The 16,722-nt window shown below is 29.9% G+C and overlaps 2 protein-coding genes and 1 long non-coding RNA gene across 5 annotated transcripts; 1 reads left to right on the forward strand and 2 right to left on the reverse strand.

Moving 5' to 3' along the window:
• Positions 1 to 1,458: 1,458 nt before the first annotated feature.
• LOC107362738 (uncharacterized) lies at positions 1,459 to 2,017 on the reverse strand. Its single transcript, XR_001568739.2, has 2 exons — positions 1,906 to 2,017; positions 1,459 to 1,814 (listed from the first exon to the last, which is right to left on the reverse strand). It is a non-coding gene; the product is annotated as an uncharacterized LOC107362738 (long non-coding RNA).
• Positions 2,018 to 2,057: 40 nt separating this feature from the next.
• On the forward strand, positions 2,058 to 3,637 carry LOC107362737 (sulfotransferase 1E1). Its single transcript, XM_015929859.3, has 2 exons — positions 2,058 to 2,448; positions 2,532 to 3,637. Exons 1-2 carry the CDS (start codon positions 2,076 to 2,078, stop codon positions 3,269 to 3,271), a joined length of 1,113 nt encoding a protein of 370 aa, XP_015785345.1. The 5' UTR covers positions 2,058 to 2,075; the 3' UTR covers positions 3,272 to 3,637.
• A 2,576-nt stretch (positions 3,638 to 6,213) lies between these two features.
• Positions 6,214 to 16,713, reverse strand: LOC107362826 (uncharacterized). 3 transcript variants are annotated; one of them, XR_016197736.1, is made up of 6 exons: positions 16,439 to 16,713; positions 13,684 to 13,816; positions 10,840 to 11,070; positions 6,952 to 8,055; positions 6,624 to 6,839; positions 6,214 to 6,509 (listed from the first exon to the last, which is right to left on the reverse strand). XR_016197736.1 is itself a non-coding variant. In XM_015929961.3 (6 exons), exons 1-6 carry the CDS (start codon positions 16,663 to 16,665, stop codon positions 6,379 to 6,381), a joined length of 2,028 nt encoding a protein of 675 aa, XP_015785447.2. In that variant the 5' UTR covers positions 16,666 to 16,712; the 3' UTR covers positions 6,214 to 6,378. The 3 variants fall into 3 exon arrangements, 2 of the variants coding, with proteins under 2 accessions (XP_015785447.2, XP_015785448.2); XM_015929961.3 differs by having other exon boundaries at positions 6,966 to 8,055; positions 16,439 to 16,712; XM_015929962.3 differs by lacking the exon at positions 16,439 to 16,713 and adding an exon at positions 14,693 to 15,403 and having other exon boundaries at positions 6,966 to 8,055.
• Between the last annotated feature and the right edge of the window lie 9 nt (positions 16,714 to 16,722).

Raw genomic sequence — 16,722 nt, forward strand, 5'->3', positions numbered from 1 at the left:
GGGTACAAAACTTTCAATGAGGAAACACTTGACTCTGTTGGAGGATTCAATGATTTTCATAGGACTTTCCTGGCCATCAGTTAATTTGATTTCAAGTTTGCTTTAATTGCATTACTTTCAAGTTTAATAAGATTTGATTTGAGAGTGAAAAGTTATTGCTATTAAATTTGAAGATAATGCGGAAATTTTCAAGGTAAATCACAAAGTATTGTTTGATTTTACTCCAGGCGTGCTTCAAATTAAGGTTAATATTAACAAAATAATTTTGGCTTTAAATTTGATTTGATGCTTTTCTCATCATCAATGATGCTAGGATTTGTTTAATATGATGATGTTTACTTAATCAAACTTGAAGAAATATCAAATAATTTATCTAATTGGTGATTGTTTATAGCTGCATGATAACTGTAGAAACAGATTGAAGTGTTAAAAACAGTCATTTTGACTGAAGGTCAACTTCCAATGTTGGGTTAACGTTTTTGTTTTCCAGATCAACTCATCTTGAAATAATTTGAAACATCCAAATTCATCAAATGTTCAGGGTATTTAAAACAGTTTAGTTGATATAATAAAACCAATAAATAAAGTAAAAAATGTTTGCTTTCCATGAAAATTTGTCTACAAATTGCAGTGTCGGTTACCACCTACGTTAGTATCTCTTTGAACTTGGGTTAATTCCTATGTCTTTACCTCACTTTGCTTACCTGTTCATCATTACCATAGGAATACAATTTATGTCCTCTTTACCTTCACATAGATCAAATTGCCTCAAGCTTTTGTAAACCAAAATCAATAAATAATCAAGGTCATTTTGTAATTTTGTTTTTGTATTACACAACTTAAAAGTAATATCCAAAGGGTTCTGGTCATCAAAATATTGGATCAAAACAAACTTTCTATAATTACCAAAGGGTATAACGTTGATAGTTAATTATATTTACCAAAGCTGATAAAAAAATATTGTAACTAAATTTAATTGCAATAAAACGCTATTCTTTGAATAAATTGCTTAAAAAAACCTAAACTTTAACCCAAATTTAGCGTTTGCAGTGCCATCTAACGTTCACTCTTCATACCAATTTTAACCAGCGTTTTTAATTTTAAATGTAAACCTTTTATTCGCGATTGAACTCGAAAATCTTACATGAAAAACGATATTTCAATGTTGCTTTACACCTAAATTTGAAATTAATCATCACTTTAAATTAGACATTAGAATTTTAGAAACAAAAATTAACATTAGGTACTATAATTGTTTATCTCTTTGAAATTCACCAGCATTTATCTCTCCTGATACACACTTTATCTATCTATGATACAGAATAAATCAGTTTTAGTATTACAATTCATCTCCGAATCAAGCTTTTAAACTACTGACCATTTGCTGTTAATGAAGAATAAGAGAAAAATGCACTTTAACACGTCTTTTTGATCGTTTGAAATAAAAAATAACAAAAATTTGTCATCAATCTTAAGGTTGAACTTTAATCAAACTGTAAATGCTATTTTATCTAAACATAGTTACTTTGCTTTTTTAAATTGATCCAATATCCTGATAAATATGTACCTGATTTAGGTTAATAGCAGGTCGCCAGAATGGATTTGCTGTTGAGGAGCTTTCGCATTATTATTTTTCGTTTGCTTGGCTGGTACATATGAGCTCTGAATGAGTTTTTACGGTGAGTTTTCACTTCAGATAATCTTTTCATGAAAAATATTCTAGGACCTCTCTTTTGCATCAAATTTAGTTCAGGAGTAACAGCTGGTCGAGCCAATAATGTATTGACCAATGTCCGACAGAAGTAATTCATGATCTAAATTTACAAAATTCAAAATTCAATATGAGACGAGTTGCAACATCAAAGCTTTGAAAATAAAAATAAAAAGAATTATGTTTGAACTTACCAATTATCCAAATTTTTTGATCAAAATATGATAATTAAATTAGCTAAATTGCTGTTGAATCGATTAAAATGAAGTTCATTAGATTGAAAATGGTGAAGCAAAACACAAGTGTGGATGAAATCAGCTGATTGGAAACATGTGACTTGTTTTTCTCCTCTATTCGAGTAACTATGTTGTTAAATCGTTTGCCTAGTCAATTGTTTAAATCAACTTTAAAATCTAATTCTATAATTAATCTCACATGTGTCAAGTGTTCAGATTTTAGTAAACCTGATATTGGCAGGTTCAATATAATAAAAAAATGTATTTATGGGTTCATCTTCTCAGGTGTTGTGGTTACCTCTTATTATGCTAGACAAGCAATAGAGAAAAAATCCGAAATCTTAAAAGAAGCTATTCGATTAAACAACAAGATTGGTCGCATGACTTTATATAAATTTCGAGATTTCATCTTGCCTGAGGAAGTTTTACCAGTGATCAAGCAGTTGCCTGAAATCAAATTTAACTCCGATGATGTTATTTTATCGACATTTCCAAAAACTGGTAATTACACATCTTCTCCTCTTTTCATTTAATGATAATCGCAATCCGTCTTTATTGAAAATTTTGTTTTATATTTGTTCCAGGTGTGACTTGGTTACAAGAAATTATTTGGCTTATTATGAACGATTACAATTTCGATAAAGCTTTATTAACTAATCTGGAAGACAGATTTCCATTTCTGGAATGGATTTTACCCGGAATATCGGCCATAAATAAAAAACAAAGTCCGCGTCTAGTTAAAACTCACCTTCCTTTGAGTATATTATTCAATCAAGAAACCAAAATTGAGCCTAAAGTTATCTCTATTACAAGAAACATCAAGGATGTCACAGTCTCGTACTATTTTTTTGCTCGAATGAACAAGCTGGTTGATTATCAAGAATCAATTGAAATGTTTGTGGAACGTTTCGTCGCCGGAAATATAGCATATGGACCGTTGCATAGGCATTATATTGATACTCTTAAATATTCGACCGTTGATGGAAACAAAGTTCTTATTGTTGCTTATGAAGATCTTCATAATGACTTTGAAGGATCAGTAAAACGTCTTTGCACTTTCTTGGGCAAACCTTTTCCAAGTGATGAAACCATGGTTCAATTAAAGAAGCATTGTGATTTCAGATTTATGAAAGTAAACCCCATGGTTAATTACAGTCATTGGGATGGCATTGGTCTTCGCAATTTGAATGAATCTCAATTTTTTCGAGCTGGAAAAGTTGGTGATTGGAGTAATCACCTATCTAAACCATGTTCAGAATTACTTGATGACTATTATGAACTTCATTTCAGAGGATTATTCAACTTCAAAGAGACAATCGATTGATAATGACCCAGACAGAGGTTTTCTTGACTTCAGAATAGATCGAACTCGTTAATGAAGCTTTCAAACTGAACTTCTTAGAAAACTCAAAAAATAAATGAAGTTCCCTCTACTCAATGATACCTTTCGATTTTTAAATTATAGATAAAACAATTATTTGCTAAGCTTTTGGTCAATAATTCTTTATTCAAATTCAAAGTATCTTTTATATGCAGAACTTTGTACAGTTTGACTAAATTTCGAGAAAAGTTGATTCATGAACATTATTAAGATTAACAAAAGTGATTCGTACAAATTTCTAATTCAATATGAATTCATAACAAAAAATACAAAATAAAACACTAACAAGAAAGAGTAATCTGATTATGACATTTCAACAGGTCCATAATTAATAATCGTGAATTCATATTCCTCAATAATTTCTCGAAGTATAATAATATTATCTTTATCTGTCATCTCAAGTTCTTTGATTGGAATTGATTTGATTCTATTTAAAATTGATTGCAAATATTTGAGTTGGGTTTTTTCATTTTTAACGGATTCCAGATCAGCTTCTTTGTCTCTAATTTGAATTTTAAGAGTTTTCATTTGTGAATTGACTGTTTCCAAGAATTCATCTTTCACCTTCAATCCAATAGAATCTATTTTCTTAGCGAAAGGTCCATTTGCCGAGAAACTAAATGTAATTCGGCGATTTGATTTCAATAAGTCAAGTAGTTTAACCACAATCTCAGCAGCATAAAAGTATTCATTAACAGCTTGTTCAATGAGTTTGTTGAATTTATCTTCATGACAAGGATGACCAGCGTATCGAATAATCCTGAATAAATAAATAGATCGTTTCATCATGGCCATTGCTCGTTCAAATACAATTAGTTGTCCTCTATTTGTAACTTTACGATTGAGTTCACTGATTAAACTGTCAAATTTTTCAGTCATTTGATCTCTCAAAGCCCATCTTCTTCTATAATCTGGTCGCTGTGAATGCAAGATCTTATAAATTTCCTGGAATTTATATGGCTTGAGTGGCTTGAAATGATCAAATCTATACTCTAAAGTTTCTCTATCATAACGTATCTTTTGTTTTGTCATCAGGTAACGATCAGCCAAGTCTAATGATATTTTATAAGATTCATCTTGGTCCAAACTAGCATTCAATGCAGCTTCAATAAGCAATTGTAAATGATACAAATAATCATTCAGTTCCCATGGTTTACGACGCTGAAAAGGATTCCAATCTAATGATTCCATGTACTTATAATAATTTAAAATATGAAAATAAACAATAAAAAGTCCATTATAAGGGCTTTTCTGAATTTCTTCATAAACTGGGTCATCTCGGGTAAAATTTGGAGGAACATCAATCCTTGGTTTGGGTAAATTTCTGAATGTTAAGTAAAAGGCTTCACAGTTAACCCATTGGAAGGCTGAATTTATGCGTAACGTGTCAGTTGCTATGTTTTTAAGGCCCAATATTACGTATGATGATTCCAAATCATCTTTAAATGAGTTCAACTTTTTAAATAATTTTAAAATTGTATTCAATCTCTGTAACGTGCCACTTCGACATGTTGCTTGAGTAATGTTTTCCCTTTCGCTTTTAATCCAATCAGCTTTTATACTTTCTATGAATTCACCGACCTCAGAAATAGCATCACGACCCTTTTCATTAATAACATTGAAAATTTCATCACTTTCATTGAAATAATCTTTGAAACTTAATATTCGCATCAACCCGTAAGTGTCTTTGATTAATCTTTGACATTTTCTCATAATTTCACAAATCTTGTTAATCTCATTGGACTTGGACGACTTTGACTTTTTCTTGGATGAAGATGTTGTAGTTACCAATGATGAAGAATTTATTTGATCATTTAATGTTTTCAACTTATCGAGATAAGATGTCAAAATCACTTTTTGCATTTCATTTGTTTCAGAAGATTCTTTGATAATTCCTAATTCACTCTGAGCAAGTTTGATAAACATGCTAGCTCTACCATGTAGATCGTTATTTGGATGGGTTTTTAATGATTGTTTAAAATAATCAGGATCCAGAATGGCTTCCAAGTCATATGGAGATTTAGTATTCTTATTTAGCGAGTCAAAAGTGTCATTAAGATTATTAACAAGTTGTTCCATTTTCCTTCTAATTTTGCAATCTATATTTCTTCCACGGTAAAAGTAATCTGAATGTATAACAACACCATTCCACCTCTCCAAATTATCATATAATAATTTCAATGAATCCAGCGTTGCATTAATAACTGATAATTTAGTTTTCTCAATAACAGCATCTCTATCGCTAGAAAATGGATAATCCTCTTTGACATCAAGTGACAACTCTTTTAAATTAGATGACAGAAGTGATTGTTCAAGTGAATTGATTGTTTCACTGAGTAAAACTGATAAATCCGACCATTTGCATGCTGATTCCTCGCTCGGGTTTAATAATTCAGTAATATTAATTGGGCACTCCATCTTACTGGCACATTTAAGAGGAAATTTGTTTGTAAAAAATTGAAATCAAAAATGTATTGAGTGAGCTTTCAACAGCTGTTTTTGATACAAATTATGAATAAATAAACAATACAATTCACAATATTCAAATTATACAATATCTTATTAGTGTTGAATGAATAATTTATTGGTGTAAACAAACAAAACTGGTGTAAAGTTGTTATTGTATTGCATCATGTATTGAATACTCTGAAAAATTCCCTCTTGCATGACAGTAATTCAACAGCCCTGTGAATTAATCTGACAACATTTAGAAGCGCGCTATTTAATTTTTAAAAAATTACCTAATATTTTACAATTTATTACAATCTACCTCGCCGAAACGTCCTAATATTATACAAAAGCTAAACATTCTCTACTAGTTAGTTCAAAATCATCTTTTATCTTTAAATGCACAGCATTGTGCATTGAGTTCAATAAATTGGACGTTTTTAAGGCAATTTTTAAACAAAGATTTATTCAAAAAAAATGTAATACAATGAGTGTTCCTCTTGTTTGTAATAACTTTGCTATAATGTTGATGCAGAAAAAAAATATCCGGAAATTGAATGAAGATGGAGTTGAAAATGAATTGATGTAGTTGGGGTGATAATTTATTCCCAATTACCAACATAATATCTGATTATTTTGTCACAAGCAACAAGATGATTCGTTGGTAGACAATTTGTTATCTTTATTCCTTCTCCTATGCTGCTGTAAATATGATAGTAGGATGGTTCAGAGCCTATTGGAAATAAAACAAAATTATTATTAAAGATCATCGAAAAATGCTGAGAAATAAGTCTTTCTTCTTTCTCTTAAACCAAATTTTTTATTACGAAAATTTAGATTAATTTACCTGATGATTGTGATGAGTCTGATGATGATGAACAAGATGACAATCTGCTATTAACTGGTAACTTTCTCATGGCACTATTTAAATAGCCAACTGATTTTGGATGGCCATTTAAACAAGCATTCAACTGGTACAAACAGGTTTCCTCAATTTTTGGTAAACTGCCGAGCAATAACTGGTCGGAAATCTTGTCATCTGAGGTTCGGATAAAGTCCTCTTCTGTGAATAAATTGAAACAAAATTCAATAAGTTATTAGTCAATCAATCATTTTCAACAAGTAATTAATTTGCTCGAAATAAATTTCGTTTATTAATGTTACAATTTGTCTACCTGTGTTGATTTACCTCGTCTTTTCATTTTACTTCCATCTGATTCACATTTATCATAATCTGGCATTGGTATTTCAATTCGAGCTTTATCATGTTGACCATTTTTTCTCACTGATTCGTCTTCATTAACAGTGATACTTTTTATCACAACAGGGACAGAATCAATATTAGAAGGCGCTATTTTATCAGAGTTATTACTGATTTCCTTCATTTCAACTCGTTGATCTTTACTTCGTCCAAGTTGACTGAGCTGTTTGACCGCTTTAACCTGAGGTTGATTGTTGTTTGAATGATGATGATGGTGATGATGATGAAGACATTCCTTGTTTTCTTTGAATGGAGGCGATGGAGACATTTCTTCTGATGTCCTTTTTGACTCGGATTTTCGCTTAACTACACCAGAACCATTAGTATTTTCAGCAATAGATCCTGAAGTTATTGGAACCGATAAGCTAGCAGCTTTGACATCAACTTTACTGCTACAAATGGCATTGTTATTGTTATTAACATTGTTATTAGTCGCTATGTTAATATTATTGTTTCCATTGACAGGGTTGAAGCTACTACAGCTGCTATTATTAGTACTACTATTGGTACTGCTATTGCTGCTGACAGAGTTGCGAAGATGTTGATTACTTTTGTCATTGGAAGATGTTTTATTATTGTTGACTGATTTTTGTTGTTGAATTTGTTTTTGCTGATTATCAAAGATGGCAACAAAATCAGGAATCTTTTGATACTTCATCATTATACAAGGTAATTTGTATTTGATCACTTCCATAGCGACAATATTGATTACCATCATCCAGCACGGTGTTTCGAGTAAATTGTCAGATTCAATATCAACTGAAATACAAGTAATACATTGATTCTCCAATCTCCTTTGATTTGGATAAGTTGATCGTATCTCGGATCCTATTGTGGAGATCAACTTCTTCATCTGAAACAGGGTCATTGCTCTGTCCATTTCAAGTCGACCATTTGATTCAATCAGTTCACTTCCAAGACAGTTATAATCAGGTGTACTACCAGATACTTTAACGTTACTCCGGGTTAACCTTTTGATTAGTATATCACCAGATTCATCTATTTTCATTTTGATTCCCTTTTCATTTCCAAGTTGATTGATTCAGGGTTAAATTGTAGACACCACAATGCGAAAGGATAAGAAAGAAGCAAAAGAAGAGTAAAAATAAGTTAAATGAACAAATAACAAAATAATTTAATTGAACTGTCAAGATATTGTGTTAAACTATAAACCACTTTAAATCTTGGATTCATCAATCATCCAATGATTAATATATTATGGTTAACAATTATGTTGTTTGGCTATTTATAACAAGCACAAGAAATGATTAACTTCATCATTAAGAATGGTTTAAGCTCTCAAATTGATTCATCAATATCAAACTTCACTAAATTGTCAATTGATTTTTGCAGCTTTTCCCCCATTTTGATGGCAATTAAACGCTGACTTTACCAGCTAATACAATCCTCCAACACTTCAAGTTACAAAGATAATCTTTAAATTATTTTTAATTCTAGTGTCACGGGAACAACCTGTAATTAAAGGTCAATCAAATTAATCAACAATCACGATATTAACCACAACAGTTTACATATTAACATGTAGAGTGAAAACCTTGCCATATTCAAGTTCATTGATCAAAGTGAATCAAGTTCATAAAAGGATTTTCCAATTTCAAGATTTGATTATTTTGCATCAACAATGAAATGACATTTTAAAATGGTTCATTACGACCATTAAGGTGTTTAAGCAAACAAAATACTCAAATCATAATCAATCAAAATACCTGTTAAATTATGATGAATTACCATGAAAAAAGATGTTACTTTTGTAAACGATTTGACAATTGTAAATGAGTTAACCTACAAAAAGCGTTAATTTGCAGTCAAATTAAACTTGCATTCTATTAATGTTATAATGTTATAAAATTTGATGAAAGATTAAATATTCATTGTTAATTTCATTAAAAGAGTTGATTTGAAAAATGAAATTCATTCAACTTTGATCAACTAATTGAATGTTTATAATGAATTGCTCGGTAAATGAAGATGAACAGGTGAAATACATTAAATAAGATGATCCTTTTCAATAGATCCTAATGTAACTTTTGTTGAGACTATTCTGTAAGTTAATCTACTTTTCTGGTAAATGGAACAATTTAATTTAATAATTATCACATGTTAAAGGATAAGTGTATCATTAGGATGGCCGCTAAATTTGGGTGACCTTTGTTATAAAATCAGGTTAATTTAGTAGCCAGAATTTTTAATGTATTTCATTCACATAACTCCATTTAACTGTAGCAATTCATCTTGATTTCATCTTGTGTATTTATCCTAAACATCCGCAGCTGATCCACTTTGAACATTTGAACCTAAACCTCAAAATACAATGAAACTGGAAAAAAGACAAAAATCAAATTAATAAATTGTACATAAAAGAGCAAGATTTTGTCAAGGAATCAGCAAAATGAAATCTGATTTGAGTGAAAGCTATTAAAATTGAAATATTTAGTCAATTGTAATACATTGAGATTAAGATTGAGCCAAAAGGCTTCAAATTAATGTTAATTTCAACTCAACACCAATTAATTTGGGTTTGGGTTCATAAGGTTTTCCTTGTTGAAGGAAGACTTGAGATGAATGGAAGTGATAAGATCAGTTCAGTCATCAAATTAATCGCCACATTAGCAAGTAAGATCAATGAATTAACATGAATTACAATCGTTTGGCTGTTTTGATGGCTTAATTGAAATGGCCAACAAAGATGGGATCAACTGGAAACAAAGCGACTGAAAGATATCTACAAAAATTAACCGTAATTAAACTAAATGACCAACATAACGCAAAACAAAAGGATTGGAAAGATACTGATGGTGATGATTGTCTTCATTTTTGTCTTCCTTGGCCATAAGGTAAATTACATTCTCAAAGGTGAGAAAATGATGAGACTCATCTTCCATCATCTTATTCATCTGGTCATCTTTTTGGTCATTACATTTGTATTTTTTCTCCAACATTCAGGCTACTTTTAGACACTCTTAATGTCCGGTCTTTAATTATATGAAAGAACGAGAAACAATTTAATGACAATTCTGTTGTTATATATTTAAAATTGCTATTCATCACCATATTTAGTTTGAATCTTAATTGAACACTTGCACACAATAACAATTACCAGCTAAGATGAAATATAAAATTAACTAATCACCAAGCAACAATTATAATTCTGATCAATTAGTCAAGAGAAAGTTGTCATCTGTATAAAGATATTGAAACTCAATTTCAATTGATTTTCCAGTTTTCCATTTTTGGCCATTCGATTGCAATTCATCTTGATTATGACTATTTAACCTGGCACAACTTGGTGTTATTCAGCTTTTTTGATTGATATAAATTTATCAAAGAAATTAACAATCAACTATCAAAATAATGAAAAGATGGCGAAAAGAGTAAAAATATGATTCAATAAATCACTTTGAGCTTGTGTTACAAATATCAAAACGATTAACCATTTGATGGAAACAATGTCTAACAGACAAGAAGTTAGATGAAATTATGATGAATTGGTTAGGTGACTGATAAATAAATCATCTTATTTAAAACAATTTAATGATGATATGGTCTATCAGCTAACATAAAACCCTAATTGTACCATTACCATCACTCAAATGGCAGCAACTCAATATTGTAACAATTTAGATTCCCTTTAAACTGATTGTTTCCTTCATCTTTTGTGCTATTTGGATGTTAAAAGATGATATTAAATAACAACAGAAGCAGCAAAATTAAATTGTAACATCAAATATCTTGATTGAGACGGTGGTTCAACAATAATTAGATGAAGGTAAAGTCAACTCACTTCACCTAAATCCTCCAACACTTTAGCTGTCCTCTCATCTCGTTTTGAATTAGCAAATCCTTTTAGACCAACTAGGTGACCATCAAAGCCTCGTTCAGATCCATTAAAAGTAATCACTTGAGCTCTCACATATGCTTTGGCAACTCGACGATTCCTCTCCATAAAGATCACCTTTGCCCAAATATCATCATCGATTTGATCCCATTTGTCCAGAATCTCTCTAATATGATCCTATTAATGAAGAAAAATATCAATTAATTACAATATTCACCAAAATTTATGTTTAATAGCTGTTGGTCAAATTAAACATAAGACTTGAAGCCATAAATCTTGAAAATTAACCAGAAAATTTTTTAGGTTTCTCAATTTTTCTGGTTAATTTTCAAGATTATCAGCTTAATGCCTTTTCTGGTTTTAAGGTTAACTTTTTGGTAGCAAATTTCACTTTTAATATCAATGACGGCCTTTTCAATTGTATGTGCTTAGGCTTTAATTGTTAAGTTGTTAATAAAATCAAATTAAAGTTAATGAATTTGATGGACTAATTGTTAACATATTCATAAGACTCATTAATCTGGTCAACTTGGGTTGGCATACATAAACTGTTTAGCATTACAAATGGTCAACTCCAGCAGATTTGTACTATTAATAGTTGATTGAACATGTAAAACCTTTTCAGGTTTCATTAATTAAATCATTGTTAAAACATTTAACTAATAACAATCGCGAAACAAACAACTTTCATTAAAAGTCATTTCTCCATTTCACAGAAACCCAAATTTTATTAAACCAACAAAAGCCTAATTTAGACTTGGTAAACATTTCCAGTTTATAATTAGGTAAATTGTCAACAGTAATTAAAACATCATGGCTAAGTTCAAGTGCTCTCACAATTAAGATTAATAACAATTTAGGCTTACAATTCTCAACATTAAGAGAATCAGAAAAAGATGGAAATAATGAAAAGACAAAAAAAGAAGAAATTTTATTTACTTTCTCTCATCTTAATCCTCAAGATGACCAGTCCGTGAATCAGGACATCATCATCATCTTCATCACCAAAAGCAACAACAATAACATCAACATAACCATCTGAAAAAGATTAGAATCAAAAATTTGTCAAAATCCTTTGAGTCTAAATTGCTTGGATTGGCCTGAAACTGTCAAAACTGTTGAGATCAGTAAACATTAAATTTACATTTATCACTGAATGTTTCAACTTTTCACACCGGAAATTACACTGATCTGTTCCCTTTGATTGATTAATCAGATATGATTAACATCAACACAACTATCATCAACATCATAACAATCATCACAATAACGCTTACAGCAAACCTTATGAGTGTTGGATCAACACTTTAAATTAAATACGTGTGAATGCTTATCCCTATTAGCAATAGTAATATTAACATCACTTTTTAATCATGATTATCAAGTTAACATGAATTTTACCTTTTCCATCAAAATTAACTTAATCATTAACATACTCATAATATCAATCTTAATTTTATCTCATTTGTTGTAGTTGAAAGCAAAATTGTAAATCTATTATTAAATACAATATTCAATGAAAAACAATTAAATTCAAAATGGAAAGTGAGTTTTACATTGATATTGAATAATTTGAAGTGTAAATGTAAAAGCTAATTTTAACGTAAATTGAAATGAACATTTAAAGTGAAATTTGTAAATCACAGCAATCAAAATGGTCAATTAATTGTTTGAGGTTAACAGATGAAGTTGAATCAGGAAGCTTTTGATCACTGATTGGGTCAAAGGAGAATATTGATCAACAATTGAACAGTTGAACAAATCAGATTAACCATGATTATTGATCAGACTACTTTGCATCTCAATTGGAATGGTAATTATGGATAATTTACCAGTGATAATCATTAATGATCAAAGGATGCAAAAGGTTCACCAAATCAAGGGAAAGTTGAAATGATTAGTTAAACAAACAGTTTGCTATTAGTTACAGTTTAAATTGTTACAAATCAGGTTCCGCTTAACCTTAAAATAATAATTGTCTCAAAATAATACAATTTAACTGGAAACCAGAAGCTTCAGTCAAGTGTACAAAGTTGATTATTATACTAATCAAGTCTATTAAGTGTATGATTTACTGATGAAAGGGAAAGGCTTCAAAGTTAACTAACCATCAAGAGATGCTTAATTATTGATTATTCACTTATTTGCATATTGATTGTTAAATCATTTCATCAATTGTGCCGTTTGATTGTGACATGTTGAACAAATTGTTCAACAAGATTCATTCATATGCAACTAATGAATCTAAATTGTTGCTGTTAACAATTGTTGATGTTTCGGTCTTAAACAATCAGATGGGTGAAAGACAATTACAATTTGCTTTTTCACCATTTCAATTAATAACTTTTATTCATGCAATTTAAATTGAAATATTTGTGATCAGTTAAAATTAAAAGCTTAAATTGAGTAAAATTTTGATTCTATTATTGAACTGATTGATGCAGTTAACTACAGCCTCAAGTTTAATAGCAATAAATTGCTGTTAAATCATCTTTTCTGGATTAAAGTTTACCTTTGATGAGCAAAAATTGAAAACATTTTTCAATCAAATGTCTTAAATTGCTTTTAGCTTCATCATTGATTTGATTATATATTTAAACTATCAAAAAGTTAACTGATTTTAGTGAAATTAATTTCCGTAAATAAAGAGCCATTTAAATCAATCAATCATTTGGTTATTCAAATGAACAAAAGTCAATATTCAAATTTTCATTAAATTTTGATGCTATCTTTTTGATTGAGTTTAATAACAATTGTTAAAAGAGCAATTAACGTCAATTTGTAACTTACCTTGAACAGTTTATCCTTATTAAACCAAATCTCTTGATCATTATAATGTTTACAATCATCAATTATTTTATCACATGATTTGGATAAGATTTTCTTACGACTAATCATGACTTGAGGTTGATCACAATTGAATCTGTAATGAAATGAATTTGAGTGAAATTAGTTGAATGGTGAATATTTAGTGAAAGTTATCAATGATTGTGATTTATCTTTGACTTGGATTATGAGCTAATTAGTTTGATCAAATTAACACAAATCGTAATTTCACTTTTACATTTTTAACCTTAATTGTGTTAATCATGTTGGATAAAGGTTTTTTTTCAAGTAAATTAAGAGTATTAAATTAGAATGATGATTAGGTTTAATTGGCTGGTAATTGGTATTCATTGTTGACAGGGTTAGGCTTAATAGGAAACGATATGTAGTTGTCAACATTAATTTAAATGGTAACATTAATTTAGCAGATTAGTATTAAGTTTAATTTTTTTATTAACCTTTTAACGTGCTTTTTCATTGGGATTGGCTTTCAATGATCAGAAACTAAATGTATTCAAATTTATAATTACACAGATTTGATTAGACATAATCTATCAGTTCTATTTGATTTAATCATTCTTATATTCAAATTATTCAGCTAAATCTCAGATCAGATTTTGATGCAACAAATATGTCAAATGGGTTAAGTTGGATAAGACAGTTGAATGGGCTACACAAATGGCGTTTTGAATTTGTTATCAACTATTAGAAAAATTATAACTGTTGAGTGTATTTTTGGCGTTGGTGGTGAATTTTGATTGTATTATTCACTGCCAATCAATTTCAATGTAAGGCTGAAGATCAAGCTAGAAATTTCATCAAGCCTATTGCAATTCAAGTCCATAAACACCAGTTTTTCAATCATTATCAATAAAAATAGCAAACGAAGTCGCGGAGTTGAAAAGTACTTGAGATGTATCATAATTTTGGATTTCACCAGTAGCAGAACAATTAAAATCAAAACAATAGTTACCTTGTATCAAGTTATCATTGGGTTAAGTCGAAGATAATCAAAATAGAATGTTTTAGAGAAATTATTGGCTTGTAAATCATTCACTAAACACAAATAACCAGAAAATGTTTCTGGTTTAACCTGGTTGATGTGTTAAATGTTATATTTGAAACAATTCAAATCAGCAATAAACATATGTCATGTTTGATTAAATAGAGCACAAAGTCACAAATGAATCACACAATTAATCCAATGGTTTTTAGAAGCAGCACCAGAAAATTAAAAATGAAACCGTTGGTGATTAACAGTTGAAAGTGAAAAGCTGTAATGGCGGTAATGGCGGTTATGGAGGGAAGACAATGGAAAAAAGGGAAACCAGAGAATGATCTAACAGTTGAAAGTTAGCTTTACTTGTTGATACTGGTGACTAAAAATTGTCAAATAAAAAACAATGCTGTTAAATAAAAGTGATGCCATTAACCAAATTGGATATTTTCAACTAATTAACTTGGATGGAAAAACGCAAATCACAATTTCCCTTAGAATCAAGAGCATTGCCATGCTTTTTGGAAGATTCAAGATGGACAACAACCAGAAGATAAGAAAGGTAAGACGAAACACTGTTTTAACATTTTGATCCTCCTTTGGATTGGTGAAGGCGGAGGTTATTTCGCCATTCTTTCTCTACTCTTTCTACTTGTTATACTTCATCATCATCATCATCTTAACTGTTAACTCCTTTAAATAACTGTTCAGCAATGAAAACACCATTTTCCCTCTTAAACAATTATCTTCATGTAAGAAGAAGAAAAGGGAAAATGTTAGAAAAATAACTTGACCAAAAATAGTCCAACATGATACTTTAATGTTAATGCTAAAGTCTAATCATGTTCAATCAAACTTCAAATTGGGTTAAATAATATAAACTCCGTCAACCGAGACATTGTTTTATATTATAAATAATTGATAAATTGTCGTCTAATTGTAAAATTTTGGACCTTACAAACAATTCCAAACAGACATTACCCATCATTGCCTCAATAGGGAAAATATGGTTAGCATGTAAACACGTAGACTTGCTATCTTCATTCCGTTTTGATTGTCAACAAAATCATCTTAATTCAAAGCCAATATGCTAATGGTGATCAAAGGATTAACTTTGGTTTGAGATATTTTTATTTGAAACTTAGATTGTCGACACATTTTTGGTTGTTGAGCAAACCAGTTGACTACCACGTAAAAGTGTCTCTTGTAATCCATTTTTTTCTGGTCATTGTTTTCAACTTGATTTGTGTTGTTGATTAAATCAATGACATTAACCAACAGTTTGATGAACTTACGGTTAAATATATATTGTTTTTGTCAGCAAACCTGACAATTAACTGATTATATTAAAATTAAGATGAAATCTTTTGTGATTCACAAAGGTTGCAGTTTAATGTATGAAAAAACAGCCCAGTAAAGAGGAAAGGGTTTACTTGTTTTGATGGTCATGAGAAAGGTTATTGGTAAACAATGAACCCAAATTTTTTGATTATGAAGGTCACATTGTTTAAATTGTTCAATTTATTGATTGTTGTTTGGTGTAACAATTGATAAATTACTGGATACAACTGAATTGTTAAATTATCAGAAGCCAAAGTCCGGAAAAAATTGACTTCAACTTTATACCAACCTAACCCAAAGGTTCACATTGTTTGTACAGTCAAAATTGTTTCACTTGTTAATCATCTTTTTCACCCAAAACATAATCATTTTTTCACTTACCTTTCATCGCAATTATTTGGTAAATTGTAATCCTCATCAGTTGATTGTTGGTTATAGTTAATATCATCAGAGAATCGTACAATTTTCAGTTTACTTGTAAATTCACGCATTAATATACAATGAGTATGAAATTTATACCGATAAATCTGGTGTTGATTTTGGGTTAAATTGGTTGAAATCAATTGTTTACGATTTGTTGATGACAATAAACACACAAACGTACACATAAACAATTAAGTGAAAACTAAGCCTCAAATGTAAAATGTAATACAATTTAAGACAAC

This window comes from Tetranychus urticae, chromosome 1 (genome assembly GCF_039701765.1).
Source record: "Tetranychus urticae isolate SD_2017Ah chromosome 1, NJAU_TeUrti_SD_1.0, whole genome shotgun sequence".
Lineage (NCBI taxonomy): Eukaryota > Metazoa > Arthropoda > Arachnida > Trombidiformes > Tetranychidae > Tetranychus > Tetranychus urticae.